At 44.3% G+C, this 22312-nt stretch overlaps 1 protein-coding gene across 3 annotated transcripts in view; it reads right to left on the bottom strand.

The window, feature by feature from the left end:
* The window catches only part of Mtus2 (microtubule associated scaffold protein 2), a 371981-nt gene that overhangs the window by 186230 nt on the left and 163439 nt on the right, over positions 1 to 22312 (bottom strand). For all 3 annotated transcript variants that reach the window (NM_001374100.2, XM_087579117.1, XM_087579118.1), the window contains 1 exon segment: positions 16531 to 16725. In NM_001374100.2, coding sequence (NP_001361029.1) covers positions 16531 to 16725 — 195 coding nt within the window.

Consider the following 22312-nt stretch of genomic DNA (forward strand, 5'->3'; position numbering starts at 1 on the left):
TTAAGGAAGAGGTGATATATTTCCCACCCTTGGATTTCTCACGTCACTTGTATTTTCAAAGTGTCGACACTGAACACTTCCTAAAGCCGCCCATAAATACATTAACAGGAAAGAAAAGTAGTATAATTATCTAGTCTACAGACTAAGCTGGCCTCAAACTCACAAGATTCTGCCTGCCTCTGCCTCCCAAGGGTCAGGACTAAAGGTGTGCATTACCATGCTAGTTACCCCACTAAATAACCATAAACATTTAGGAAAACTATGCACCCATAGACCATGTAAAAGGACTTCACTGTGTGTGTGTGTGTGTGTGTGTGTGTGTGTGTGTGTGTGTGTGTGTGTGTGTGTATCTTTTCTAAGAAAACTTATTACATGAGAATTCTTAGAAAAGGGATACTTATGGTTTTAAGGGTTTTCTTTTTAAGTGTTACTGAAGGCTCTTAGTTAAACACAGCACCAGTGTGTGACTCTGACCTGTGCGTACAAGGCAGCATAGATTCCTGTGCTGTCACCAACACTCCATGATCGCCATCCTCTCCCACTTCTGTCCACTTAATAACACAGGCAAATATATTTTATCACATCAATGACAGTGGTAAAAAAATATTATAAGTTTGTTGGGCATGGCCTTCACTTTTGTGACAAATGCCCATTTATCTCCTTCACCCATTCCATCTACTGAACGTGCTTTCTCTAGTTGGTGTGTGCATACACACAAGTGTGTGTAGGATAAAGGCAAACTCCAGGTGTCATGCCTTAAAAACCCATGTTGCTTTTTTGAGGCAGGGTCTCTCACTGATCTGGAGCTCATTGAGTAGACTGTAGGCTGAGCAGAAAGTCCTGGGGCCGGTCTTTGCCTCCCTATTTTCCGGGTTGCAAGAGGACCACGTACTTGGCTTTTCTTTTTCTTTTTTTTTTTTTTTTCAGAGCTGGGGACCGAACCCAGGGCCTTGTGCTTGCTAGGCAAGCGCTCTACCACTGAGCTAAATCCCCAACCCCACGTACTTGGCTTTTAACAATATGTGTTTTTATGGATTTATAAGAGTTCTTTGCTTGAGGGATATGATTAATTTTATCAACTTGGCTGGGTCAGAGAAGGCCAGGAGATTTCTTGGAAGGTGTTTTTAGGAGAAATAAATATCAGGATTTCTAGATGGGAAAACTACCCCATGTGGACGGACATCATCCAGTCCTCTGAGGGCCTTGGGAAAACAAGAGATGGAGGTTAAATTAGTTCTCATCCGATAACTTGAACAAGGGCTCTACCTTCTCGAGACATTGACCATCCTGGTTCTTGGGCATTCAGAACTGGACCAGCATCTGCAATGGTTCTGTAGTTCTCAGGCCTTCAAACCACATCATCAGCCTACTGACGGGAAATGGTAGGATTTCTTAGCCTATAATTGTGTCATCTAACACATTAAAAAAAACTCATACATACCCTAGAGTGTTTGGTTTTCTAGATAGTTCTGAGTTATAAACTTATGTGGTAATTAATATGATCTACTTCATAAGATTTAGAATCACCTAGGAGATAAGCCTCTGGCATGCCTATGAGGAATTATCTAGATTGGGTTAATTGAGATAAAAAGACTCACCCACTATGGGCGGCTCCATTCTGTAGGCTGGGATCTCAGAACAAATATAAAGGATAAAGTGAGCTGGGTACCAGCATTCATCCCTCTGGACTTCTTCGGTGAGTATGGATGCAATGTAACTCAATGGAGTGACAGAGACAGAGCTTGGCTTGCTGGTACAGCTAGCTGTGCAATGTTTGTAGGTTCCTACTACCAAGGTTTCTTTGCCACGGTAGAGTTGTACCCTTGAACTGTAACTGAAAATGAACCCCTTCTTCCTTAAAACTTTTCTGAAGTGAAAACTTAAGAGTTCTTTGGAGAGTCAATTGTGTTGGATGGTATTTTGCTGGGGCAAACATGTGAAGGAGTGTTTTCCTGAAGTGGATACAGGTGAAAGACTAAGGCAGACTCGTGAAGGACTGTTTAGCTGAAGCAGACACTGGTGAAAGGATGTTCCGCTAAAGCAAGCACACGAAAGGGCACGTGATGAAGGGCTCTGTGCTAACAACACGCACGTATTGGTCTGCTTTTCATTGTATAGTTGAGCTCCATTTGTGGGGACTGCTCAGACTCAGGCTGATTAGATTCATGTGCTGAGGCAAGAACCATGTTGAGGCAAGACTTGTGGAGGACATGGGGTGTTTGGAGGGTATAAAAAGGACTCAACGGAGTGACAGAGACAGGGCTTGGCTTGCTGGTACAGCTAGCTGTGCAATGCTTGTGGGTCTCACATCTTTATTGCTCTTTGCTCCCTTGAGGGAGGCACAGCCGAGAACTTCTGGTGTTCTTCCTGGTTCCTCCTGCTGACTTGTGCCGAGGCTGAGGCCTGGCTGTCTTTGCTATGTCGGGTCACCACTGTTGCTAACCTGACTCTATTGAACCGGACTGCTGGTGTATCAGTGAAGTGTTTGTGAGTGGATTGAGCTGCCACTGCTGACCTGTGAAATGAACTGCCAATTTTCAGACAACGCAGATGGGTGTTGCTCTAAAGAACCTTTCTGTGATGGTTTGTATATTCTCTGCCCAGGGAGTGGCACTATTAGAGGGTGTGACTCTGTTGTAGTAGGTGTGGCCCTGTTAGGACAAGTGTGTCACTGTGGGCATGGGCTATAAGACCCTCATCCTAGTTTCCTGGAAGTCAGTATTCTGCTAGCAGCCTTCAGATGAAGATGTAGAACTCTCAGCTCCTCCTGCACCATGCCTGCCTGGATGCTGCCATGTTCCTACCTTGATGATGATGGACTGAACCTCTGAACTGTAAGCCAGCCCCAATTAAATGTTGTCCTTTATAAGAGTTGCCTTGGTCATGGTGTCTGTTCAGTTCACACCAGTAAAATCCTAACTAAGACACTTTCTAAACAGGTCCACTCCTCCCATCCTCGCCCCTGTTATCCTTTCTTCCCTGCTACCTCTGGTTTATGGTAGGTTAAAGCATTTAAAAATCATCAAATTTTTCTTCAAAAAGGTCATATACTTGGACACAAAATACGTCTCAACAAACTCAAGAAAATTGAAATAACCCTTTGTATCTTATCATACCACCATGGACTAAAGCTAGACTTCAATGACAGAAACAACAGAAAGCCTACAAACCCATGGAAATGGAATAACTCCCTACTCAGTGATCACTGGGTCAAGGAAGAAATAAAGAAATGAAAGATTTTCTAAAATTCAATGAAAATGAAGGCATAACATATCCAAACTTATGGAACATAGTAAAAGCAGTGCTAAGAGGAAGATTCATAGCACTAAGTGCTTTCATAAAGAAATTAGTGAATTTTCAAACTAGTGACTTAACAGCACTCCTGAAAGCTCTGGAACAAAAAGAAGCAAACACAACAGTAGGAAGTAATCAAACTCAAGGCTGAAATCAATAAATTGGAAATACAGAGAATAATACAAAGAATCAATGAAACCAAGAATTGATTCTTTCAGAAAAATCAACAAAATAGACAAACCTTTATCTAAACTAACTAAAAGGCAAAGAGACATTTTCCAAATTAACAAAATCAGAAATGAAAATGGAGACTTAACTACAGACACTGAGGACTTAAAAAAAAATCACCAGGTCTTTCTTCAAACTCTAGTGTTCCACAAAATTGGAAAACCTAAGTGAAATGGATGATTTTCTTGATAGATGCCATTTACCAAAGTTAAACCAAGATCAGGTAAATAACTTAAATAGACCTTAACCCTCAAGGAAATAGAGCAGTCATTAAGTCTCTCAACCGAAAAAGTCCGAGGCCAGATGGTTTTAGTGCAGAATTCTATCAGACTTTCAAAGAAAAGATAATGCCAATACTCAAATTATTCAACAAAAGTAGAAACAGAATTAATAGTGCTAAACTCATTCTATGAGGCCAATGTCATCCTGAGACCTAAACCACACAAAGTCTCAACCAAGAAAGAAAATGTCAGACTAATCTCCCTTACAAACATTGATGCAAAAATACTCAATAAAATACTCGCAAACTTAATCCAAGAACACGTAAAAAACATCTACCATGGTCAAGTAGGCTTCATCCCAGAAAAGTGGAGATGGTTTAACACATAAAAATCCAACACTGTTATCCGCCATATAAACGAACTGAAAGGAAAAAAGAAAAACACGTGACCATCTCATTAGATGCTGAAAAATCCTTTGACAAAATGCAACACTGCTTTATGATTAAATTCTTGGAGAGACCAGGAGGACATACCTAAACACAATAAAGGCAATATACAGCAAGCCAATGACCGACATCAAATTAAACTGAGAGAAACTTAAAGCAATTCCACTAAAACCAGGACAAGCAAGGCTGTCCACTCTCTCCATATCTATTCAATATACAACTTGAAGTTCTGGCTGGAGCAATAAGACAGCTAAAGGAGATCAAGGGGATACAAACTGGGAAGGAAGACGTAAGTATCACTATTCCAGGATGACATGATAGTGTACATAAATGACCCCAAAAATTCTACCAGGGAATTCCTACAGCTCAGCAAAGTGGCTATATACAAAATTATGTTACAAAAAAAAAAAAAGCAGTAGTCCTCCTGTATACAAATGATAAATGGGCTCAAAGAAATTAAGGAAGCAATGCCCTTCACCATAGCCACAAATAATATCTTGGTACAACTCTAACTAAGCAAATGAAAGACCTGCATGACAAGAACTTCAAGTCTTTGAAGAAAGAGATTGAGGGAGGAAAAGATCTCCCATGCTCTTGCAGAGCTAGGATGAACATAGTGAAAATGGCCATCTGACCAAAATCAATCTACAGATTCAGTACAATCCCCATCGAAATTCCAAACAACTCTTTACAGACCTTGAAAGGACAATACTCAACTTGGTGTGGAAAAACAACAACAATCCAGAACAGCTGAAACAACCATGTACAATCGAAGAACTTCTGGAGGAGTCACCATCCCTAATCTCAAGCTGTACCATAGAGCAATAGTGATAAAAACTGTAGGATTTCGTCATAAAAACGTGCTCAGTGGAATCAAAGACCCAGACACAAACACAATTACCTATGGACACTTGGATCTTTGACAAAGGAGCCAAAAGTACACAATGGAAAAATAAAACAACAAATGTTGCTGAACTAACTGGATGTCTGCATGTGAAGGGATGCAAACACACCCGTGTCCATAACACACAACTCAAGTCCGAGAGGATCAGAGACCTTTAGCATACACTAAATCCGACAGAAGAGTAGAGAACAGCTTGGAATGCATTGGTACAGGAGACAACTTCCCGAACAGAACACCAATGGCTCAGGCTCTAAGATCAATAATTGATCTTAGGAAGCTAAGGCTTCTGTAAGGCAAAGGACACCATTGAAAGGACAAAACTGTATCCTCAGAAAGGGAAAAGATCTTCACCAACCCTACATTCAATAGAGGACTAATATCTGAATTTTATTTAAAAAAAGAAACTCAAGAAACTGGACATCAACAAAACCAAATAAGCCAATTATAAAATGGGGTACAGAGAGATCTAAACAGAGTCTCTTCGACAGAGGAGCCTTGAATGGCTGAGAAGCACTTAAATGTCCAATGTCTTTAGCCATCAAGGAAATGCAAATCAAAATGACCCTGAGATTCTATCTTCCACCCATCAGTACGGTTCAGGTCAAAAGTTCGAGCGGCAGCACGTGTTGGTGAGGACGTGGAACGAGGGGATCGCTCCTCCATTGCTGGTGGGAGTGTAAACTTGTACAACCACTTTGGAAACCAAGTTGGTGGTTTCCCAGAAAACTTGGAATAGTTCTACCTCAAGACCCAGCTATACCACTCCTGGGCACATAACCAAAAGTTGCCCCCACTGTACCACAAGGACACTTGCTCTCCTGTGCTTGTTATTATTAATAATAGCCAGAAACTGGAAACAATCTAGACGTTCTTTAACAGAAGAATAAATAAAGAAAATGTGGTACGTTTACACAGCGGAATACTACTCAGCTATTAAAAAGAATGACATCATGAAATCTTCAGGCAAATGGATGGAACTAGAAAAGATCATCCTGAGTGAGGAGACCGAGAGAGGCAAACATGATATATACTCACTTATAAGTGGATATTAGCCATAAAGTACATGATAACCAGGCTATAACCCACAGTCCTAAAGAAGCTACGTAATAAGGAGGGCCCAGGGGTGGACACTTGAATCTCATTGAGAAGGGGAAATGGAACAGACATTGGGGTATTTGGAGGGAGGGAACTTGGTGGCATAGAGACTGGGGAAGGGAGCAAGAATGATCGAGTGGGGGGGAGAACAGAGGGAGACAGTACTGGGAGAAAGAACTGGAATCTGGCGCAGGATCTCTGGGGTGCGCTAGAAACCTACGACGATGGACACTCCCAAGCATCTATGAGGGTGATCCCATCTAAGACTCCTAGTTGAGGGGGGAGAACCTGAAATGTCCATCTCCTGTGACCAGAAAAGATTTCCAATGGAGGGACTAGGACACCAACCCAGCCACAAAACCTTAGACACACAATGTGTCCTGCAAGATGTCCAAGGGTAAAGACGGGACAGAGAGTGAGAGAACAGTCAGCCATGACTGGCCCAGCTTGAGACCCGTGCCATGACAGAGAGCCCACCCCTGGCCCTGTTAATGATATTCTGCAATCCTTGCAGATAGGGGCTTAGCATAACTGTCCCCTGAGAGGCTTCACCCAGCAACTGATGGAAACCGATGCAGAGACCCACAGCCAAACCTTAGGAGGAGCTTGGGGAATCCTACAGAAGAGAGGCAGGAAGGACTAAAGGAGCCAGAGGGGTCAAGGACACTACAAGAAAACCCACAGAATCAACTAAGCCCACAGAGACTGAACCACCAAACAGAGTATACGTGGATGGACCTGGGCTGCCTACACATAGGTAACAGTTAAAACAGCTCAGCCTCCGTGTTAGACTCCTAACAACAGGAACAGGGGTTGTATCTGTTTCCTGCCTTTAGATCCCTTTCTTCTAGCTGGACTTCTTGTCTAGTCTCAATAGAAGTGTTCCCAGTCTTACTGCAACTTGATATGCCAAGACAGGTTGATATCCATGGGGGGACTCCCCTTCTCTGAGGAGAAAGGAAGAATTGCATGGAGACTACAGTGTCCATATTCTCTGGGTGTGATGTCTTTCCTTACAGTTTCTGAACAGAAACATGAACAAAGGAAAGTCTGGAACCTTCTGAGAAGGTCCATCACAGGAAGAAGTCACGGAACCAGAGACCTTGGATCTACAAAGCCACCCAGGCATCCACCACCTCACTTCCTATGTGAAGAGGACACTGGGTGCCCACAGGACTTCTGTGACTGGTTGGTAGGGAAATAGGCCAGGACCCGGATATCAGATCCTCCTTAGCACTGTTCTGCCTGCCTCACCATCTCCTGAGTCTTACCACCACTGTAACAACACCCTCCTGAGTATTCTCCAGGAGTCCCTTACAGCATGATTTGTGGTCTGGATGAGGCAACATCAACCAACCCTTGCCTGTGTGAACTGTGGGTACCACTCTCCTTCGGTGGTCAGTCCTTTGCACATCCATTTTGTACCCAGGGTCCAGCAAACTCCCATCCTCATCACACAAACATCCCCACCCTCTGCCCTCCAGAGACTGCTCACAGGGCATCTCAACTCACAGACAGGCCCACATATGTTTGGGGCAGCTAAACTCGGCTTCCTGTAAACTCATCAAGGCAATATAATGTCAGTTTACGGTGCTGGGCCTCAACAAGGGAAATCCCTGATCCTGCAGCTCAGGCTGTCGTGACACAAACAGATTTTCCTGCCCTGAATCCAAAGCCACATCTAGGGCCTCTCACCTGGTGTGTACCACCAGAGTGTCTCTCCAGCCCCTGCCCATCCCTAACTCAAGTGGGGAAGGTGGAGGGTCTGCACACCTGTCCTGCTTGAATCTGCTCCTCCCAATGTGCTTCCCTGGATGGGATCAAAGTTACAAAGATTCACACCCGTCGCCATCTCTGACAGCAAGCAGGAGCTTCCAGAAGAATCACACAGCTAAGGGCACACGAAAGACACTAACCAGGTTATGAAGGGTGCCCAACAGCCTTCTAAAAGATGTTCCAAAGAAAATCTAGAGAACCTGGCAAAGTATGCAGACCCCAGCAGAGAAGCTGTCCTATTTGCTTCCCCCACACTTTCAGGGCAACCCTAGACACACACTAACGGGCACCTGTGTACAGCAGCCTCTGCTCTGGCCCTCCTGCCTAATTGGCGGTTTCCCCCCAAGGAATCCATTGTCGCAGGGTCTATTCAGGCTCATTTGCCTTCATTAGCAAGCCTTCCTGGTGGTAAGAGATGTCTCCCACATCATCACCACCACCTCCACCACCGTTAGAAACACGCCTCACGACAGACAATGTCCGGGATGTGTGACTATTTTCCATTTTCTAATCAAAGGGGTCAGAAGTAAAGGGTGTTGGCAGCTCATGCTTTAAACTGTCTGGCCTGTCAACTCCCTGACACACACACACACACACACACACACACACACACACACACACACACACACAGGCTCTAAAACATGCTGTCTAAAACATGCTGCTGAGAGGAGGACCTGAGTCTCAGCTTTCTGTCGCAGTGGCTGTGTGGCAGCTGCTCTTCCACTGGGGACCCACTCCGGGACACAGTACACCAATGTCTACACAGTGGCACAGTGCTTGTGTAGAACGCCCACATGCCATCCAGATCCACATATCACAGTACACAATGCCATACAAGACCTTGGAAAAATCTGTTTTACAATGATATGTAAGACATGATGTCTGGAAATGTCAGTATGTATTTGATACAAATGCATTTCCCCCAAGTATTTTTTGGTGTAGGGTCAATTGGATCTTCAGGCACAATTCCTGTAGATACAAAGAGATGATCATACTTAGACAGGGGTAAAGGAGGATCAAAAGCCTCACCCCACTTTGGGCAAACCTGTGGTAAGTTGGTATGAAATGTATTTACCATGCAGGAATGTGGCTGAATATAAAAGTAGCTTTTATTCTCCTGTTTTAATTGTTGTCTGAGAGGCTTATGCCTCTGTCTGCTAACCTAGGTCTAGTCCTGGAAGCTTCTAGCCTCCGTATAATCTTATCTAGGCCTAGAAGGTTTCCAGCCTCTGAGACTTACTGTTGAATAAGCTCACCGTTTCTAGGTCTTTCTGAGCTCCAGCTGGCTGGTTCAAACTCCTCTCCAAGCTGACTGGTTCAATCTGGCTTCTCTCAGTTTCTGAATTTCTCTGCTCAGCCTCAAACTAACTCTTACCGATGTTTCCTAATATTCTGGTTCCTTTTCATTCTCTTGCACCTCCTGTCTTTGCCTGTGTCTAGCTTCTCTTCACTCTGTCTCTGTAAAACTCTCCTGGTAAAACTGTCCCCGTCTCCCTCTCTGTGCTGCTCCACTCTCCCTCTCAACTCCACTGTGCTGTTCTCCGCGAACTCCACTGTGTTCCTGTGCTGTACTCTCTTCCTCCTGTACTGTGTGTCTCCCCCTTAAGTAGTTTCCCTTTCCTCTCTTCTCCTGAGAGCTGGGCATATCCTACTCTATAAAATCTTTCTCTGATTAGTCACTTTTCCTGCCACTCAGACATCTCTTTCAAACATGGTTGCTTCCACTACACATTGACTTTACCTTCATCGTTTGGGGTTGAAGGTGAGTACTAAGGGCGCGTCGATATTCCAGTCAGAGGAATTAAAGGTGTGTGCCCAGGGCTGACCCACACCTTAACTAGAAACAGGTTCAAATATCCTATAACAACCGAAGGCCTCACACACCTGCTGTCCCTTTCAGTAGCTGACCCTAGACACCAGAGAGAGAGAGAAAGTGAGGGAGGTGACCCTGATGGTTAAAGAGAAGAGCCAGGCCATACTCCCCAGGCTCTGAGCAAGCGGTAGGTGGTGCCCGAATTAGCATAACTGCAGAAAGAGTCCTTGGGTAGACTGAGGTGTCAATCACCCAAAGTCTCCACTGGGGCCAGCGGCAGAGAAACACAGACGCTATGGTTACAGCATGCCTTGCTGCTAGACACGGTCACACACTGTAACCTTGCGTGTGCACTGAGAAATACATAGTATCTCTTCCTTTGAACAGAGCACATCCACAGGGGGAGGAGAAAGAAAGCACACAAGGGAGAAAGCAACACGACTGGGAAGGAAATGCTGTCCAGTGGGAAAGAAATGGAATCCAAGATTAGTAGGTCCCCACCTAAGGAGCAAAGTCCCAATGTCTTAGCTATTCTATGGGTGCTTTGGGTTCTCACTAGGTCCTTTGGGAAGAGTCAGACATATCACAACTACGACCCACCCAGGCTTGCTTTATGGAGGGAGGTCAAAAATGATGCACAGGAAACGCATCTAATTCCTTTTTATTGGTTTGCTTGTTTTCCCATGAGTTCCCATTGCCTTTGTGGGTGTTGAATTTCCTGATAAGTGAGTGTCTTAGGAGATCCCCACACAGCCGTCCCACAGCAGAGGTGCTGGGGCCACCGAGGCAGAGTTGTGGAAAGTCATCTCACAGTTATGCCTCAGAGTTCTCCAAGGTAAACTAGAGTTCCTCGCCCCTGTATCACTCCTCAACACAGGAACGGCTTGGCAACAGCCCCAGAACACCTGGTCTGGTCATCTACTGATGCTCCATTATAGCTCTGTGACATAATAGAAACAGAATAAACAGCCCTCCCTGTCTGCCTTTCTACGGCCGTAATAAACCACGACCAAAGGCAACTTGTAAAGAAGAAGGTTTATCTGGCTTACAAGTCCTGACCACGGTCAACCGCTGAAGGGCGTCAGGGTAGAAACTCAACCAGGAACCATGGAAGAACACCGTGTACTGGCTGGTTCCCCATGACTTGCTCAGCCTTTTAGACAGCCCAGGACCCTTGTCTAGGGCTGATAACCAACCGTGGTGGACTGAGCCCTCCCACATCCATCATTAACAACAACAACAACAACAACAACAACAACAATAATAAGAAGAATAATAATAATCACAGATTTGCCCAGAGGCCAATCTTATGAAGGTATTTTTCTCAATTGAGATTTCCTCTTCCCAGATGACTCTCCCCATTTTAAGTACACCTCTGTGTTTTAGAATCATTGAGAGGGGAGTTGAGTTGTATGAAAGACCAATGGCTTCACCAATGAAGGACCTGAGAACCATGCTGGGAAAATGGGTAAAGTGCTTGTGGATCTCAGCCCCACAAAAAGGGGTGGAGTTTTGTGCACGGTTTCCGGGGTTCGCATCTATGCATATAGGAACATGCAGTAAGTTTAGGTATTTACCTCAGGGCAACAAAGAATGGGAGGAATTAAAGGGCCAGGGCTAGAATATTCCTTCTAAAGACGAGTCTCTAATGACCCAACTTCCTCCCACTGGGTCCCACCTCCCAATAGTGGCAAAGGCCAGTGACACAAGGTCTCTAATGGACACTTAACCTAACCACAGCAACATCTGAGTCCACTGAAGTTAAATGACTTGTACATATCAGCCCCCAGGTTTCAGTGCTGTCACGTATGTGAGGGTGGTGTATTTCTCTTTTTAACTGCTGTTTCCATACCTCAAAGTATCTTTGATTCATGAAGTATCTTGAATGATAAAAATATGACCTTTATAAAGCTTCGACAGAGAATGTGATTCCTGACAGATTTTTCCCAGTCTGTCTGAGTCAGGAGGATAACCATTACTTGAACAGTTAGAAAAAGCAGATTTCTACCAAAGTGATGGCAAGTCACGTGCGGGGGTGGGGGGGGAACTCATGTTCTTCTTTGTAAATGTGTATGGAGAAAGAGGAAGGAAAAGAATGCGTGGGAATCACTGAGGAAATTACCAGCAAGACTCAAAAAAAAAATGACTATTTCTTTTCCTCGGGAAGAATTCTTCAAATTATACAGTTACGAATTCCAAGGAACCAGATACTCAAATCTTATCAGTGACGCTTGTTTGAGTTCTGCATTTCCACAGAAAATTAGGACCACATTTGGGACTGAATTGAGACACTCAAGTAAATGGCAGAACCCTAGAAATTAGACCCGAGCAACATGCAAAACTGTATGAAATGCCTCACAGACTGTAAAAGCAAACGCCCGCCCTGTCCCTGTCAGACACTGAACGCCACAGAAATAAAGACAGCTCAGTTCTATTTTAAGTAGAGGGTTTAAATGGCACCAGATTAGACTAAGATCACCTTTTATAAGTGTATATCTTTAGAAAGGAACCTAATTGTATTTCCTTACACAGCATAAAGACTTGGTACAGCCCTCTCCACCTCCTTTACATATCAAAAGGATAAATAAACTTTCAGCCCTGACATAAGAGAATCCCCTGAAAATCAACGTTGAGCCTCATAAAAGTCTCAGTTACACACGCATGCCCGATGACAATGGAGGCAGTAAGGAAGGATGCTGGATCCCCTGGAGCTGGAGTTACAGACAATCGAGAGCTACCTTGTAGTTGCTGGGAATCAACCTGGGTCCTCTGGAAGAGCAGCCGGTGTTTAACTAGCTGAGCCCTCTCTCCAGACCCTAAGTTTTACTTTAACCCTCGAAAGTTATTGATTACCATGTATAGGTGATTATAAAACGCTGGCACTGGAGTGAGCATCATCTCTCTGACCTCAACGTTATCCTAACCGCAACCAGAGACTGTGAGGACCATGTCCCTGGCTCCCCATTGGATACGGTTAATCCAGTGTGGCCTTTTTCCCCACCCGGGTTTTTGAACGGTCAACACTGAACTTCGCTGACATGGCCTGCCGAGAGAAAGAGCCCAAGAAGAACTACTCTTGTGCAAAGCCATATTCTAAACACTCTGTGTATGTTACTTCCCTTAGTGCTCCCTGTTCGCTCTATGGATGGTTTTAAACCTAGGTCAATTATGAAGACATCAAAGTCATAGATCACTCAGAGATGGTAGGTAGGCTCTACTGTCTATAGAGTCACACTGCAGCAGCTCTTAAAACCAAACAGAACCAAGTTTCATTGATGCAGGGCGGCCAGATACTGGAGCTCTAACTATGGTACGATATGGACAACTAACCATCCTGTCATGAGATGTGCTAAGAGATCAAGTCCTAAACATTCCCAACACATGGACAAGAGGAGCTACACAAAGCGATGAAAGGGATGACCTTGATGCAGTAGCCACTTCATAAAATATACGCTATATGTTTCATATATATCATATTTGGTTTTCATATATCATACATGTGAAGTATATATGTATGTTTTATATAAAATATAGAATATATCTCATATATAGCATATATTCTCCATATGTACATTTCATATATAAATAGCTATACACTGAAATAACATGTTGTCTGTTCATGTTCGTGTTCATTATTTTGTCAACTTGGCACAAGCTAGAGTCATTTGGGAAGAAGAAATCTTAATTGAAGAATTGCCTCCGGGTTGGGGATTTAGCTCAGTGGTAGAGCGCTTGCCTAGCAAACGCAAGGCCCTAGGTTCGGTCCCCAGCTCCGAAAAATAGAAAAAAGAAAAAAAAAAGAATTGTCTCCATTGGATTGGCCTGTGGGGCACATTTGTGGGGCGTTTTTTCTTAATTATCAACTGATGTGGGCAACGCAAGCCCATTGTGGGTGTGGCTACCCTGAGTATGTGGCCCTGGGTTGTATAAGAGAACAGACTGCTGGAGAGATGGCTCAGCAGTTAAGAGCACTGACTGCTCTTCCAGAGGTCCTGAGTTCAATTCCCAGTAACTACATGGTGGCTCACAACCATCTGTAATGAGATCTGATTCCCTTTTCTCATGTGTCTGAAGACAGCTACAGTGTACTCATAGAATAAATAAATGCATTTGAGAGAGAGAGAGAGAGAGAGAGAGAGAGAGAGAGAGAGAGAGAGAGAGAGAGAGCAAGCAGACTGAGCGAGCCACCGAGAGCAAGCCAGTAAGCAGTGTTCCTCCACGGTCTCTGCTTCAGTTCCTGCCTCCAGGTTTCTGTCTTAAATTCTTACTCTGGCTTCTCTTCAAGGTGAACATGTAACTTATAATTAACCCTCTCTTCCCCAAGTTGCTTTTGCTGGTAGTGTTTATCACAGCCACAGTAAGCAAACTTAAAAAAAAAACAAAACAAAACAACAAACCCTGATACCATGCTTTCTGTTACATTATAACCCAAGAACACTAGAAGGAAAAAAATTAAAGGTGTCTAAGATCTTTCTGGAAACATTAAATGTGAACATTCTGTCTTATATTACTCTGGGCAGTTTTTGTCTTATTGGTCTTTTGAATCTATGATTATGATTTCTAATTTATGGCAGTTTGGAGGGTTATATATGTGTATCTCTGTGTGTTTTTATTGTATTTTTTCTTCTATTACTCTGTTTGGGTTTTTTTGTTTTGTTTGTTTGTTTGTTTTTTTGTTTCCCAGTTTTCTGAAGAAAGAGTGGTGAGTTCAGTGAGTGAGGAGAACCTAGGAAGAGTTTGCGTAGAGAAAACTATGGTCAGGATATATGTATGAAAAACTTTTTTCAATTAAAAAAGCAAGGAAGGAAGAAGATTAATGGATGTCTGGAGCTGGAGGCTGGAGGGAGACAAGGGAGAGCATTAATGGATCGCTGGGTTTATTTGGGGAAGAGATAAGGGAAGTGCTCTAAAAACAAGTATCGTGAAGTTGTACATCCCTATAGACAGACCAATGAAACAAAACAAAACACTCAATTGTACACTTTAAGTGACTGAATTACATGGTGCATGGATTACACCTCGATAAAGCTGTTATTTTAGCCAGCCATGGAGATGGTAGGATTTTAACCTCTTTTATGAAAAATTTAAACCACACACCGAAGGCAAGCAAGGTACACAGTAACCTCTCCCAGTTCAGCACACTAGGCTTTCGAAAGTTCGCCGATTTCATGTTTTCGATCTATCCTCTTTCACCTCCCGATTTTTTGCTCTTTAACCGGTACCCATTTACACTTAAACAGAATGTTGCTGTTCTGGTACAGAGCAATTGCCACAAAGATGCAGAACAGTGGCTTAGCAGTGGCCTGCATGGGTCCCGCAGGAGGCCAGGTGCGCCCTCTCAGCAGCTCAAGAAGAGCCCCATGCCTAGCCCTCCCGTGCCTCCCCCACCACGTGTCACAGGCTATGCAGCCGGCCCTCCATCACTGCTCAGGTTCATCACTAAGCCTTCCCTCCAGTCCCAAAAGGGGAGGACCCCAGCGCTCATTCACATCAGAGTTACCTAAATGTAAAATGCATGGGCAGACAGGGATGGGGCGCTGAACCCATGTAGAAGCAAAAGGGGATAAAAGCTAATCTTTGCAGAGTGGGGCCGCCAAGAAAAACACGGCCATTCTGATGGCATTGTTTTCACAATAAACAGAAGCTTCTGCTTCGTACAGTAACAGCTATAAACAGGCAACTTACCTTAAAACCAAAACCAAACAGACAAACAAAGAAACACGAGTTCATACTTTCACTCCCATGGCTGGGTGGAGGTGATTAGTGTTTGGATCCGAGAAGGGAGCACAGACATCAATAAGGTTTAATCTCAGATGAGAAATAGCTTCTCAGGAACCTGACCTCCCAGGTCACCGATGGCTCCTTTCTCCATGAATAAAAAATGACTCCCTCTTTGCCAGGGGAACATGAGACGGGGCTGATGACTGTTTCTATAGGAGTTATTAATAACGTCTCTTGTCAACTCTGATCTTATTTAAGATGCGCGTCAGGTGCAGATAATCAAGTGGGCCATGTATATAAACACACTTTATAGCACTCAGGAGCGCAATGTTGAGTGCACGTTCCAGGGATCTCTCACATTAACCCTCGTTTTCATTGATTAGCCTTCCAGAGAGGCTGGTGATTTTCTACTTCAAACCATCCTCAGAACCCAGATCCTACTCAATAATTAAAGAGACTGTGTTCATCTTAAGAAAGAAAACTCAGGCATTTCGTGAGTTTTAGCTCATGTCTCCAAATCAAGTTGTCTAAGATGGCGAGCCCTGACACTCTCTCATAAAGAATAAGAGTAGTCTCCGGGTGATTTTTTTAAAGGTTTATTTACTTTATTATTTGTGTGTGTGTGTGTATGTGTGTGCGCGCATGTGCACGTGTGCGTGCACATCTGTGTCGTCTGTGTGTTTATGTGCACTGTATGCATGTCGTGCCCACAGAGGTCAGAAGGAGACATCAGATCGCCCACCTAAATCTGGAATTTTAGGTGTTTGTAAACTGCCCAGTGTGGGTGCCCTGGCTCCACTTCAAGAGTATTAACTCCCGGTAACTGAGGAAGTGTCAAATAGGCTGTTTGTCTTTGGTGGGTGATTAGGATACAGTAAAAAGATGACAGATTCGAGGAGTAATCTGAGTTCTTTTCTTAATTAACTAATCAAGGACAGTACACAGGGTCCCTGGGTATCCCCTGTCTGCCATCCGCCCCTGGCAGGGCACACGCCTCTCCTCCAACCTCCTCAACCTCTTTGCCCCACTCACGGGTGACCGGCCTGCTCTGCTCCGGCTGTGCGCTGTCCAGGGACTGGGTGCTGGGCACCGCAGAGACACTGGAGCTCCTCACAAAGCCGAAGGCCGCCAGCTTGGCTGCTGGGAGACGTGAGTAACCAGGAGGACGGAGTCCGGATTTTGGTAGACCGGACTTTGCAGCATTCGAATTGGAGGCTCTCTTGAGGTCTGTTGAAATAAAGTCAAAACCAAAGGAAAATTCTCAGTGCGTAGCAAGATAAAGAACGTTGCAGAATGTGTCCTGTCATGAATAGACTAATCTTGCAGGCTCCAATTGGGCACACTAGCGAATCAATCTTTTTTTTTTTTTCTTTTTTTAAAGATGCTTTTTGGTTTTCACTGATAAGGTCAAGTAACTTCATAAGAATCGTAATATTGATAAGCAATAGGGTGACAAGAACTCAGATATTGTTCTTCTAACTCTTTTTTTTTTCTTTTTTTCGGAGCTGGGGACCGAACCCAGGGCCTTGCGCTCACTAGGCAAGCGCTCTACCACTGAGCTAAATCCCCAACCCCTTCTTCTAACTCTTAAGTCTGATTTTCATAACCACATAATGCCCAAGATAAATAGATTTTATCACACCAACATAACAGCTATTCTGTAAATCCTATCCTAATCAGTTATAGCGTGATAATGTTATGTTTCGTAACAGAAAGAACTTTCATAATGTGGGCCACATCTGTGCAATAGGAACCCAGAAACGAACGGAGGTTTTATTAAGATCAACAGTTGCTTGTTTACACACACATCTCTGTGTCCTGATTTCCACGTTTCTGCGATCTCCACTTTGTATTGTGACAGTAATTTAGTTCAGCAAATAGTTTCTGAGAACAGCGTGAGATACAGAATATATTAAAAGAGAAAGCCCATCTTTAAGAGAAAGGCCTCTTAACTTATCCGGGTGGGTGCTTCAGAGGACTCGGGCAGGAGAACCACAGCAGCCTCAGCCCTGGGGGAAGCTCACAGTCTGAGCAGGAGAGGGATGGAGTCCAGACAACAAGCCAGGAATGGAGGACAGTCAACTAGCCTCACTTTAAGGCCTAGGAAAGGCTTAAGGGTGTGGCATGCAGAACGGAAAGAGGGTACTGGTTGTTGGGAGTTATTTTAGAATCAGGAAAACAAGATACACCTTAAAATTGAACATGAAATAGGCTTGAACCCATTAGCCTCACAGAAATATGTTCCACAAATCACCCCTTTTGCTAAGCCCATCGCTTTGAGGTGGGGTCAGTCAGACCGTAGTTCCCCAATGACTGACTGGGAAAACTCCAGGCCCTCACCTTTCCCTGAGAACAGCAGTATCTTCTGTAAAGTATGATGCTGTAACCCACATTTGGCACCCACTGTATAGTCTGGTGATAGGATTTCTCTTATTCTCCCATTACTGGTTTTTATGGTAGTCCAGACTTCAAATAAGTTTCCAGTTATGTGCCCAGCCAGGGAGGAGTGTAAGGATGGTCATGTCGTGCAATGAAGCCAGAGCCTCTGCAGCTGCACTGTACTTACAAGAATGGATACTTTACAGAACAGATAAAGAGTGGACATGAAGACATCTGGCATTATGCTGGCAGGAAACAGCAGGGGAAACCCTCTTTTCTGGGCACGCGACAGGAACGCGTCATGAACATCAGTTCAAAAATGGCCCCTGGTTTGCTAGACAACTGAAGACATTCTGTGAATATATGCTTAGAGAGGCGATTGCAAGCGTCATGAAGCTACTACGGCCTGCAGCCCGGCAAGCACAATGCTAGGCTGCAGAGAAGAAGCCTTCAAGCAGGATTGCGTGGCATATAGGACGATAGAAGCCTGGTTCAAACCAGTGGGTTGTCATTTGGCCTTTCCCTCCAGCCATAACGTGTTCCCCCACAGTGCCACCTAGAGGTGGAAATCCTCTCGGTTTGAGAGCCAGGAAGAAAGGAAGGGTCTTGAAGGTTCTCACGTGGAATTCTACACACGGAACGCAGGAAGTAGAAGGCTAACCGGAAGTCGGCCTTCCCAGCGCAGCATCGGTTCTTAACCAGCTAGGGTGGAACTTTGTGATGGTGTTTAGCAGTCCCTCGTACTCTGTGAGCAATTCCTCCCTTGCCCTCTGTCTGTAAGCCCAATGAACTCATTGGTTCACCACACCGAGCTGTGAGGGTGTGATGGTTTGCATATGCTCCGCCCAGGGAGTGGCACTATTAGGTGTGGCCTTGCTAGAGTAGGCGTGGCACTGTGGGTGTGGGCTTTAAGACCGCCTAGCTGCCTGGAAGCCAGTATTCTGCTGGTAGACTTCAGATGAAGATGTAGAACTCTCAACTCCTCCTGCACCATGCCTGCCTGGATGCTGCCATGTTCTTGCCTTGATGATTCTGGACTGAACCTCTGAACCTGTAAGCCAGCCCCAATTAAATGCTGTCCTTTATAAGACTTGCCTTGGTCATGGTGTCTGTTCACAGCAATAAAACCCTAAGACGGGGTAATCTTCGCTGTGGTACCCTATCATGTTCGAACAGACATTCATCCACATTTCTCTAGAGTAATTATGACAACAAAGAATCCACAGGAGAATGCAGACACAAGCTCCTAGAAGTGCGCCAGACATTGGGAATGGATGCACAGGTGAAGGACTCACAACTGGACTCCTGACGGATTAGGATCTCGATAAGAGAGCTGAAGCCCTGAGCCTGCTAGGGGAGGATGTAGGGAGAGCGCTGGAAGATGCAGACAGAGGCATGGACCTGCTCCATAGGACTCTTGGCTGTTCAGAAAATAATGTCCACAACCAGCAAATGTGATTTCATGACATTGAAAAGCTTCTTCACAGCAAACACTTAATCGGGCAAAGCGACAGCCCACAGAATGGGAGAAAATCTTTGCCAGATACACATCCAAACACATCTAGACATCTATATTGTCTAGAATATAGAATATACAAAGTACTCAAACAATCCAATCTGTAAATGCTAATGGAAGGGACATCAAAAGGTGACATGAGATGCTTTTGTCAATCCCCTCCCCTCAGGGTTGTGGAAGAAGAAAGATGAGAGGAACCAGAGGAGACGGATGGGAGACACCAAAGAAGCAGTGTCCCCTAGACACAGCAGAGGAGGGACACATGAGCATACAGAGACAGTGGCAGCATGCCCAAGGCCTGCACAGGTTCAAGCCAGATGGGTTCCCCAGGGCTAGGAGGGGAAGAATACAGGAGCCCCCACCCCAATGAAAGATCCATCTCCAGTTGACAACTATTTACAGAGGAAAAATTAATTTTCTCCAATGGAGTATTACCAGGTATATAAACACACTTAAGGACACACCATGCCCAGCGTTAGACGGCCAAGGTAAAGCAAACTCAATGGCTATTTTGTAGACTTATTTTTTTCTCATAGTTTTTACTCTCTTTTGTTTGCATATTACAGCTTCTGAGTGTGTGTGTGTGTGTGTGTGTGTGTGTGTGTGTGTATGCATCTCTTGTGCTTTTTAAAATTTGGGTTTGTTTGGTTTTTGTTTTTTTGTTTTGGTTTGCCAGTCTTTTTTCTAGAAAGAGAGAGAGAGAGAGAGAGAGAGAGAGAGAGAGAGAGAGAGAGAGAGGGAGAGAGGGGGAGAGAGAGAGAGAGAGAGAGAGAGAGAGAGAGAGAGAGAGAGAGAGAGAGAAAGGGTGTGGTGGAGAGGATCTGGGAGAGGCTGGGAGAAAAGAAACCATGATCAGAATACACTGCATGAAAATATCATTTTCAATAAAATACACAGACACACAGACACAGACACAGACACACACACACACACACACACACACACATACAGAGTGCAATGTTGTCATCCATGAAGAGCAATACAGTTATGTTACTTTCATGGATGCAACCGGAGATAATCACATTAAATGAAGTAAGTCTGCCTTGGAAAAAATAAATGTGGATACCCTAGTTACTTTTGTTGTCAGCGCGATAGAGCTGGGAAGAGGGAAGCCCAACTGGGGAACTGTTTGCCTCAGATGTTAATTACAGCTCACCAAAGCTATAATATTACATCACAAGTCTAAGAATATTTGGGGTGGAGGAGTGACACAATCAAAGTATGTTATACATTATATGCATGAGTGAAAATGTCACACTGAAACCCAATTCTACGTATAATTGATGTACGGTAGCAAAAATAAGCTTTACAATAAAAATATCGGAAAACTAGAATCCTTTTTATTTCTAGTCAAGTCACAGACTTAAGATAGAATCATGATTGGTACTCAGGAGATATACATATCTTTACAATATTAGAGAGGGGGCAAAAATCTTACTACATAAGCCATGACTACCTTGGAAACGTAAGCCAGGCTAGCCTCAAACGCAAAGATCGGCCTACCTCTGCTGCCCCAGTACTGCTATTAAAGGATGCAATTCCGTATCATGCTATTATACTCTTACAAGGTCTGTGTCAGGGCTGGAGCAATGGCTCCCCTGTTAAGAGCACTGGCTGCTCTTGCAGAGGACCCATTAGGTTCCCAGCACCCACACGGTAGCTCATGACCCTCTGTAACTCTAATTCCAGGGATCTGACACCTCTTCTGGCCTCTGATGGCACTGAATGCATGAGGTACACAGACATATATGCAGGCAGGATACTCATGCACACAAAATAGAAGTAAGTGTGATGTTTTTGTTTTATATCTGAGATTGTAATATTTCTCTCTTGCCTTTTACCCTTCCAAATTCTCCCAGTTACCCATCCTTGCTTTCTTTCAAATCCACACTTTTTTCATTGACAGTTGATGTATTACACATACACACACACACACACACACACACACACACACACATGTTGATACATAATACTCAATATTTATCAGTATCTTTAAAATATTTTAAGGGAGGTGCAAAATCTTATATGAGCCCTGACTAGCCTGGAACTCAATATGTAAACCAGGCTGATCTCAAACTCAGAGACCCGTTTACCTCTGTCTTCTCCTAACTGCCTTCAGATAAAGACGTAGACCTCTCAGCTCCTCCTGCCCCATGCCTGCCTGGATGCTACCATGATGATAATGGACTGAACCTCTGAACCTGTAAGCCAGCCCCAATTAAATGTTGTCTTTATAAGACTTGCCTTCGTCATGGTGTCTGCTCACGGCAGTAAAACCCTAAGACGATATATGAATTTATATTTCCTAGATATAACCTGTTAAGTCTATAAAATGTTACTTGTATGTATGTATGTTTATAGGGCTGACTACTTAGTATTCAATAACCAAGTCTCCCTGGGAAAGACTATTCTCCTCCTCTTAGCATCCCTTAGCTGCCTGTCGTTCTTTGTCCGGTATTGAGGCCCTAATTCATGGTAGCATTATCTGTTGTCTTTGTCCTTGTTCATGTCATGTTTGGGCCATCATGCTGGTGAGGCTTTATGGGTAGCTTCCGTATCACTAGGGGACACAATCCCATAGCAAATCCCCTGGCTCTCGGGCTCTTGCGATCCTTCCACCCCCTCTTTCACAGTTATCCCTGCGCCTTAGGTGCAGGAGTGCTGGTGGACACGAGATGACTTAGGCCTGGGCCCCACGCCTCTGCATTCTGATTGGCTGTAGTTTTCTATAATGGTCTCTGTGTGTTGCAAAGAGAAATTTGCTCCCTGAGGGGTGGGGAACTACACTTCTGTCTGAAGATTTAGAGGCAGAGCCTCTGACGAAGGAGATCATTCGACATTTGTCTTTCTGAGTCCAGCTTACCTCACTCCATGGGATCTTTTCTAGGACCATTCAAAATAAGCAAAACCTTTAAAGGG

The sequence above is a fragment of the Rattus norvegicus genome, chromosome 12 (assembly GCF_021556685.1).
Source record: "Rattus norvegicus strain SHRSP/BbbUtx chromosome 12, alternate assembly SHRSP_T2T, whole genome shotgun sequence".
In the NCBI taxonomy this organism is placed as follows: Eukaryota; Metazoa; Chordata; class Mammalia; order Rodentia; family Muridae; genus Rattus; species Rattus norvegicus.